The sequence below is a fragment of the Tupaia chinensis genome, unplaced genomic scaffold (genome assembly GCF_000334495.1).
Source record: "Tupaia chinensis unplaced genomic scaffold, TupChi_1.0 Scaffold149922_1, whole genome shotgun sequence".
NCBI lineage: Eukaryota > Metazoa > Chordata > Mammalia > Scandentia > Tupaiidae > Tupaia > Tupaia belangeri.
In genome coordinates this window covers 1,436,455-1,444,934 of record NW_006209766.1, presented here as the reverse complement: position 1 = coordinate 1,444,934, position 8,480 = coordinate 1,436,455, and the positions used below count along the sequence as shown (strand labels likewise).

Sequence of the window (8,480 nt, the reverse complement as noted above, 5' to 3'; positions counted from 1 at the left end):
TTCTCACTTTCCGTCTCTCTGTCTCTTTCTGTCTTTCTGGCGAGCACACGTGCCCTATAGCAAAGACATCTCCAAAAAAAAGACAAAAATAGATGTTGGTGTACTAAAACAGGTGTTCCAGTGCAGCTCCAAAACTCTTTATAAATATAGTCATTTGGAAGGACAAGCCAGGACCAGAAGTCTTATTCCTGGTGTATCTACATTACGTGCACATGCCTCGTCTCAGTCATCATTGTCTCTGTAATTTCCTCCTGAATAGCGGTTATGATCACCCTGGCTTCTGCCGCTGTAGTCTCTGGACCGTCCACATCCATAACCATATCTTCCATGTTATCTGCTATACCTGCCACTCCCACATCCTCCATCCCCACCACCTCTAGGGTAGCTGAGACCACGAGCTCCAAAGGCACCTTCTCTGGTTCCCCAGGGCAGACTTGCCTGTGTGGGCCACACAGATCTGATGACTGTCCAGAGACTCTCCATTCATGGCTCTCATGGCATCCGAGGCATGCTCTGGGTTGCTGCAGGTGACAGAGCCAAATCCCGGGATTGCTGAGTCTCCCAGTGCTTGACAACGACCCCCTCAGACAAAGGCCGGATGCTGCTGAAGTGGTCCTCCAGCGCCTGCTCATCGGTGTTGAAGTTGAGCCTCCCACGAAGAGCTTCCCTTCTTCAGAGGATGCGGCAGTGAATTTGAGTCCTGGAAACTAAAAAGTAAAAGGACCAGACCCGGCAAGCTTGGAGGAGCAAAGAGAACAGGGCTCTATACTCTTTTTGAAGCCCCCCCTTATATGATGTGAAAATTCTTTCTCCTCTCAGCCCTCTTTCCCCACTTCCTTCTCAAAAGAGTCCAGGGAATACATGCATATTTACTTTTTTAAAATTTTGCCAGAGGGCATGTGTACTCACGAGAGAGAGAGAGAGAGACTGACAGAAGGGAGAGAGAAACGTTGCTATTATGCCAGCTGGGGGTAGTCATGGGTAATCCCTTCTCTTCCTTCTCTCCATCTTGTTGGGACTTTGAGTACACACACTTGCATATTCCATGTTTTTTTCATTTATTTATCCATCCATTTATTTTTAATTTGACCATAGAGGGACAGCGCAAGAGAGAGAGAAAGAGAGGGAAAGTAAGGTCCGGGACTCGAACTATGGTCGGCCATGTGGGAGTCCACCATGCCACCTGCCAGTCCCGCTTGGTGTTTTTTTTCAAGCCACTGAAGTCAGGATTTGAACTGTGTGGTCAGCCACATGGGATTCAGCTGCCTTAACCAACAGGCCATAGGGTCAGCTTTAAACTATATTTCAAAAATATGGGACTAGCAGGTGGTGTAATGGTTATGTTGCTGCACTCACATATGGCTGACTGTGGTTCTAATCCCGGACCCAGAAGCTTGAAACTCAGGCCAGGTGCCCATGCATGCATGCCCACAATCCCGAGAGGAGACTGAAGGAGAAGGGATTGCAGCAAGGCTATCCCTCCTGAGGGGTGATTTTTTGCTTTTTGTCTCTGTCTGTCTGGCAAGGACATGTGCCCTATAGCAAAAATCTCTCTAAAGAAAAAATAAAAAGAAGAAAAAAAAATTTAAAAATAAACGAAAGCTTAGGAACCAACACATGGCATAATGGTTAGGTTGATAGGGGTCCAGCGATGTAGTCATTACGCTAACTGCTGGTCCCAATAATAATACATTTTTAAAAATTGAAAAATAAAAGCCTAGGAACTGGCAGGTGGCATGGTGGTTGAGGATGCTGGACTCCCACATGGACTCCCACATGGCCAACCATGGTTTGAATCCTGGACCTGGTGCTTTCTCACTTTTTTTTTTGGAGAAGTTTTTTCCTATAGGGCATGTATGTTCACCAGAAAGACAGAGACAGAGAGACAGAAAGCGAGAAATCACTCCCCAGAAGGGATGGCCATGCCACAATCCCTTCTCCTTCATTCTCCTCTCAGGATCTTGGGCACTCACGCACACACACCCAGCATGAATTTAAGGCACCAGGTCCGGGACTTGAACTGTGGTCGACTACATGGGGGTCCAGCAACGTTGCTATTATGCCATCTGCTGGTCCTGCTTTCTCACTTTCCCTCCCTCTTGCTTTGTCCCTCTCTGGTCAAATTAAAATAAATAAATAAATAAATAAATTTAAATTTAAATAATTTTTTAAAATAAAATAAAATATGGGACCAGCAATTGGCATAATGGCTATATCGCTAGACTCCTATATAGTTGACCATGGTTCGAGTCCTGAGCCCAGTGGCTTAAACCCATACCAGGTGCATATGCGTGCGTGCCCAAGATCCTGAAAGAAGAATGGAGGAGAAGGGATTGCGGTGTGGCCATCCTCCCTGGGGGGATGATTTCTCACTTTCTGTCTCTCTGTTTTTCTCTGTCTTTCTGGCGAGTGCACACATCCTATAACAAAAAACAACAACAACAACAACAAAAACAAACAAAAAAAACCTCTCCAAAAACAAACAAAAAAATTAAAACAAAATAAAAGCCTGGGCCAGCCAATGACCTGTTCACTAAGGTGTCGTATTCCCGCATAGTCAACCGTGTCGTTTGAGTCCGGTACTCAGTGGCTTGAAAATCATGCCAGGCAACTGGGTGTGTGTGCCCAAGATCCCAAGTGAAGAACGGAGGAGAACGGATTACAGTGTGGCCATGGCTTTAGGGGGCGATTTCTCTCTTTCTCCTTGTCTCTGATCAGTGCACACCCTATAGCCAAAAAAAGAAAAGAGGAGAAAGAAAGAAAGAAAGGAAGGAAGGAAGAAAGAAAGATCTGAATTTGGCATTTGTAGGCCATCTCTGGACCAGCGGAGTAAATGACGACCTGGAGAAACTTCGGTTAATTTAAGGAAGATAGACCCTTTTGGTAAGACTATTGTGTAATGGCCAGAGGATGGGTTGTTTCAGGGAAAACAAAAGAATAATGAGACTTTTATTTTTTATAATTATTTTATTTAACCTTCCTTATTTACTTATTCATTTTAATTTGACCAGAAAGGGACAGAGAGAGAGAGAAAGAGAGAAAGAGAGAGAGAAAGTGAGAAAGCAAGCCGCCAGGTCTGAGACTTGAACTGCAGTTGGCCATGTGGGAGTCCAGCGCCCTTAACCACCATGCTACCTGCTAGCCCCATATGAGATTCTTTCTTTCTCTCTCTCTCTCTCTTTTTTTCTTTTGGAGAGTTTTTTTGCTATAGGGAGCATGTGCTCGCCAGAAAGACAGAGAGAGACATAGAGACAGAAGGCGAGAAATCACCCCCCAGGGGGGATGGCCATGCTGCAATCCCTTCTCCTCCATTCTCCTCTCAGGATCCTGGGCACGCATGCACACATGCCTGGCGTGAGTTTAAGCCACCGGGTCCGGGACTTGAACCACAGTCGACTACATGGGAGTCCAGCAACATAACTGTTAGGCCAACTGCTGGTCCTGCCATATGAGATTCTTAACTGGCTTGCAGTCCTGGACCCCTCAGAGAACTTGCCAAGGCTGTATCCCTTGGAGGAGGGCGTCTATCACCAGCACCCTGATTTTCCTTTAATAAACAACCCTCCCCCAATCCCACCAATCCAAGTGCCCTCCTTTCCCCAACCTAAGGGTCTAGAACCTAAACCAAGACCATGCGATTTGATCCGATTTCCGTAAATGCTGTTGAGAGGCAGATCTTTCTCGCTGCGGTGTTGCTGAGCTGTGGTTTGGTGTTGCCAGAGAAATCCAAGAACGAAGCAGCTTTCCTGGAGACTTTTGGATCCACACATGCCGGAAGCCAGTTCCGTTGGCATGGTCGCTGAGCCTACACACTTGTTCTGTTTTCCGTCAGTGCCAGTCGGATTTCTGTCACTTCAGTTGGAAGCGTTCTTGTTCATTCACCCTTGCCCCAGAAGAAAGCAAACTCATCCATTCGTTCAATCCTCCGGTATTTATTGAGTATCTAGCCCATGTTCAGCTCTGTGCTGGGCAGTGATGGGGACAGTAAAGTGGCCATGATAGAATTGATCCCTCCTCTCATGACAATCCAGTCTACTAGAGACAGTCACAGACTATGTGGCAGTAAGAGTGACACCTGCCATGAAGGACAGGCGGTCGTGAATGGATGGTGGGATCAGGGAAGGGTCCCTAAGGACAGGACTTTTAAGCAGACACTTAAGACACGAGCCAGAAATACGCCATGCAAAATGAGGTCAAGGGCTAAGGGCCCACACACATAGGTCCAAGGATTTCAGGACACATTCCAGATCCAATAGGGTTCTGAAACCCGGAACAAGATCTTGGGAGTGGAAGGAGGGACGGGAGAGAGGGGTGGGAAAGGGAGAGACGAAGTGACCACGCGGCTCCAGCTGGTGTCAGCAGGAGCAGGAGGCAGCGGGGTGGGGTGTGGAGGTGGCCTTCCCTTCTTGCTCCTCAGAGGGTGGTGTAGAAATACATGGCTATCAGCATCACTGGGAGCTGTGTGAGGGGAAGGAGATGAGGGCGCCCCCGCCTCACCCCGCATCCCACCCAGCCCATGGGCCCCCCGCCTCTCACCGTCCACATCAGGATGGCAAACCCAAACCACGAGATCCCCCAAGTGTAGCTGTCGATGGCGTGGCCGATGTGCTCGAAGCAGCCCTGGGCAGGAGGACAAGGGGCTGAGAAGATGCCCAGGGAGGCTGGTGACAGTCACTGTGTGCCCTTGGGGAGAGTCACTGCCTTCCCCCAAGGCTTGATTCCCTCATCTGGTCAATGGGGGTCATGGAAGGGCCTACCTCTGAGTGCAGTTTAGGGAAGCCAGGGAGGTAAGGTTGAACCCAGGCCCCCCCGCACAAGTGGGTGCTGCCCTGATTCTGCCTATCACAGCCTGAAAACGACTTGTCTAGAGGCTGGGCTGCTCACAAGGCCTGAGGGTTAGTGGGGACACCTTCAGGCTTACTCCAGTTCTGACCCTCCCTGCACTTAGAGACAGGGCTGACTGGAGCCAGAGCCCCACACTAGAGTCACTTTCACAAAGACCCTGACCCTGGCCTGTGAGCAGCCAGAACAAAGGTTCCTGGTGTGTGTCCTGAGGGCAGACAGGACCAGGTCAGGGGTCAGCGCTGCTATCTGTGGGCCGCAGGGCCTGTATGTGATTCTGACTCTCCAAGCCTCAGTTTTCCCCTCTGGGAAGGGCAAGCTTGCTAGCACTGCCTGGACAGCAGCTGCAGGGATTCCGGGGGATGGTGCCCGTAAGCACTTGGGGTGGAGTCGGGGACTGAGAAACGGCCGAGCTGTCCTGAGTGTGGTTTATGGTTTGCCTTGTGACAGCTGACTTAAGACAAGCTGCCAGAGACCCCCAGGCAGCCAAAAGCAGCTGGAGGGACCACAGGAGCTGGTTCTCTTTTAGTCTAACCTTCTGGTTTCTCTCCCTGCCTGCTTGCCTTGCAGTCATTAAAGGGCCCAGCAGTCAGCATAATGGCTGTATAGCTGGGCTTCTGTGTAGTCGACGGCAGTTCAAGTCCTGGACCCGGTGGCTTAAACTCATGTCGGATGTGCGTGCGTGTGTGTCCAGGATCCCAAGAGGAGACTGGAGGAGAAGGGATTGTGGCATGGCCATCCCCCCTGGGGGGGGGTGATTTCTTGCTTTCTGTCTCTCTGTCTCTCTGTCTCTGTCTTTCTGGTGAGTGCACATGCCCTATAGCAAAAACCTCTCCCAAAGAAAAAAAAATGGTAACAACTTAAAGCATTTAACATAATGCCTGGGGGCCAACCAGCGGTGCAGTGGTTAAGGTCCTGGATCCCACATAGCCGATTGCAGTTTGCGTTCCAGACTAGGCAGCTTGTAAAATAACTCAGGCATGTGTGCGTGCGTGTCCAAGATCCCCAAAAGAAAATAGAAGAGAAGGGATTGTGGCACGGCCACCCCACGGGGTGGTGATGACGTCCCACTTTCCTTCTCTCTCTGTCTCAGCCAGCGCACATACCCTACAGCAAAACAGACCGAAAGGAACAACAACAAAACAACCACAGCAAAAAACCCTTTGCAAAGAAAAGGCGCAGCGAACCCGGGCCGCTCTTACTGTCGTGCTTCTGCTGTTACTGTTGCTCTTACTCTCCCACGGTCTGAGAAAAGTTAGGGCGCCGAGTCTGGATCAGACACCCGCACCTTGTGGGCCTGCGAGAAAACTGTGGAGAGAACTGGGAGAGCCAGAGAGACGGGAGAGAAAGAGAACACCAGAGAGAAGAGGAGGAGGAGAGGGAGGGAGATACACAGAGAGACAATGGGAGGGGGAGAGAGACAGAAGAACCAGAGAGAGAGCGAGAGGAGAAGCGATCGGAGAAAGGTGAATGGACGAACAGGTGCAGCGCAGGGAGGGGGGCACACCTTGGTGAACAGGAAGTCCATGTGGCCCAGGCGGCAGCCCTCTTCGTTGAGCGGAATGAAGTTTCCGGTCCGGCGACAGCACAGTGGGGGCCAGGGGAATACCACCTCCGGAGTGGCTGCCCGGAAGGCTGATGTGAAGTTCACCCAGTCCATGGGGCCAGATGTGCCACAACATTCTTGCTGGAGAGAAAGGTGGGGGTCAGACAGGCTTGGGCTCAGAGAGGACAGTTGCTTGTCTGAAGTCACACAGCAAGGAGAGACAGGGTTGGCCTTTGACATAGCTGGGCCCAAATTCCCCATGTCTTGGACCTCAAGGTTTTGTGTGTGTGTGTGTGTGTGAGAGAGAGAGAGACAGAGAGAGAGAGAGAAGAGAGAGAGAGAGAGAGCAAGGATCAGACAGTGTTGTTCCAGGACCAGAGAATGATGGGTAATTTGGATCAAACCCATACTCATGTTTTATTTTAAAATTACTTTGTGGGTAAGTATGCTGACAAAATGACACAAACAGGGTGATTTCTGACTTTTCCTGGCCCTGGAGGGTGTTTAATTTGTGAAGACTTGGGTATCCTTTAGACATGGGTTCAAACCCTGGCCAGCTGTATAATTTGGGTTAAGACAGACTTCCATCTCCCTTGAGATTGCAATTTCTTCCTCTTGTCATGCAACATCATGTTGGATTTAAAGAAAAGTGTGGCTTCTGGAACCTGGTGGCCCGGGTTTGAATCCCACCAGTTCTGTGACCTACGGGCTGTGTGACCTCATGGAATCCACTCAACCTCTTGTTCAGTTTCCTCGTTGCTAAGAAGCTACGCTCCCTTATGGGGTGACTGTGAGGTGGAATAAGCTTTAAACGGCCCAATGCTAATGTCACTGTCATTATCATTACTACTGTGGAGGCAGTGTCTGTGATGGTTAAGGCAGGGGCTCTGTCTAGGCTGCCAAAAGGAATCTACTGCTTACCCACTGTGTGACCCTGGGCAGCAACTTGCACCTCCCCTCTTTTACAAAGATTTGTCACAGGACGTGTGCATTCACTGGAGAGAGACAGAGAGAGAGAAAGCAGGAGAGCACTTCTGGGGGGGATGGACATTTCACAACCCTTCTCCTTTCCAGATTTCGGGCATGCATGCACACGGGCCTGGAGTGTTCTTCAAGCCACTAGGATGGGACTAGAACCATGTAGTCAGCTATATGGGATCCGGCCACCCTAACCACCACACTATCGGCTGGCCCATGACTTGCCCTTTCTGGGCCTGTTTATGCACCTGGAAAACTGGGACAACCAGAGGCCCACCCTCGCAGGGATCTCAGGAGTGGATGTCCTGAAACCAGTCACTCAACCACAAGGGGGACTATGGGAGCCCTGTCTGCCTCTGTGGACAGAGCACTGGACCCCCCCTAGCACCTGTGCCCACCCTTACCCACCTCAATCATGATGCGGTCCCAGAGGCGGGTCAGTTCTCGGCCCTGGTCCGTGTCTGCACTGTAGAAGGTGAGCATTTGCTTGGTGATCAGGGATGGGTTGGACACCATCTGCAGAGGGTCAGAAAAATAAGGTCCAGTAGGACTGGGTAGGGAGAGAGGTCGACACCCCTCCTGGGACCCATACCACTCGGTCCCAGGTCACGCCCCTCCCTGGCCTCTGCCCCGCCCCCACTCACGTAGTCTCGGTGGGTGTAGGACGTGATGCAGGAGGCACATTCGAAGATGTAGACGATGAGCATGAGCACCAGGTACTGTGGAGACGGGGAGGACAGCCCATCAGGGGGAAGTCACAGCCCCAAGGGGGCCACTGACAGGGAGAAATGCAACCTCTTAGGGCCCAGATGGGTGGCCCAGTGGTAAAATGTGATTCTCTGAGAGGCCAAACCACACCGGAAGGTTCTGGGTCATGTGGCAAGACCTTCTCGAGTATACCAGGCATGTGTGTGCCCGTGATCTGGGGCTGACTGAAGCTGGGGACGGGTGGTGCCAAGACCCTGTTGGAAGTGTCGTCTCTCCTTCTCTCTGCCTCTCTTCCTTCCTTATGGAGGAAATCAATAAATAAACTTTAAAAATAATAATAAAAGAATTTATTGGGACCAGCAGTTGGTGTAATGGCTCTGTTGCTAGACTCCCATGTAGTCGACTG

At 50.6% G+C, this 8,480-nt stretch overlaps 1 protein-coding gene and 1 pseudogene across 1 annotated transcript in view; both read right to left on the bottom strand.

Annotated features, from left to right (window-relative positions):
• Window positions 1-222: 222 nt before the first annotated feature.
• LOC102477336 (RNA-binding protein 3 pseudogene) lies at window positions 223-2,555 on the bottom strand (annotated as a pseudogene).
• Window positions 2,556-3,931: 1,376 nt separating this feature from the next.
• The window catches only part of UPK1A (uroplakin 1A), a 14,604-nt gene continuing 10,055 nt past the window's right edge, over window positions 3,932-8,480 (bottom strand). Inside the window, exons 5-9 of the mRNA XM_006171638.2 lie at window positions 8,011-8,085; window positions 7,775-7,882; window positions 6,350-6,529; window positions 4,537-4,620; window positions 3,932-4,458 (exon numbers count right to left, since the gene is read on the bottom strand). Coding sequence (XP_006171700.1) covers window positions 4,414-4,458; window positions 4,537-4,620; window positions 6,350-6,529; window positions 7,775-7,882; window positions 8,011-8,085 — 492 coding nt within the window. The 3' untranslated portion in view covers window positions 3,932-4,413. The remainder of the gene's footprint in view (window positions 4,459-4,536; window positions 4,621-6,349; window positions 6,530-7,774; window positions 7,883-8,010; window positions 8,086-8,480) is intronic.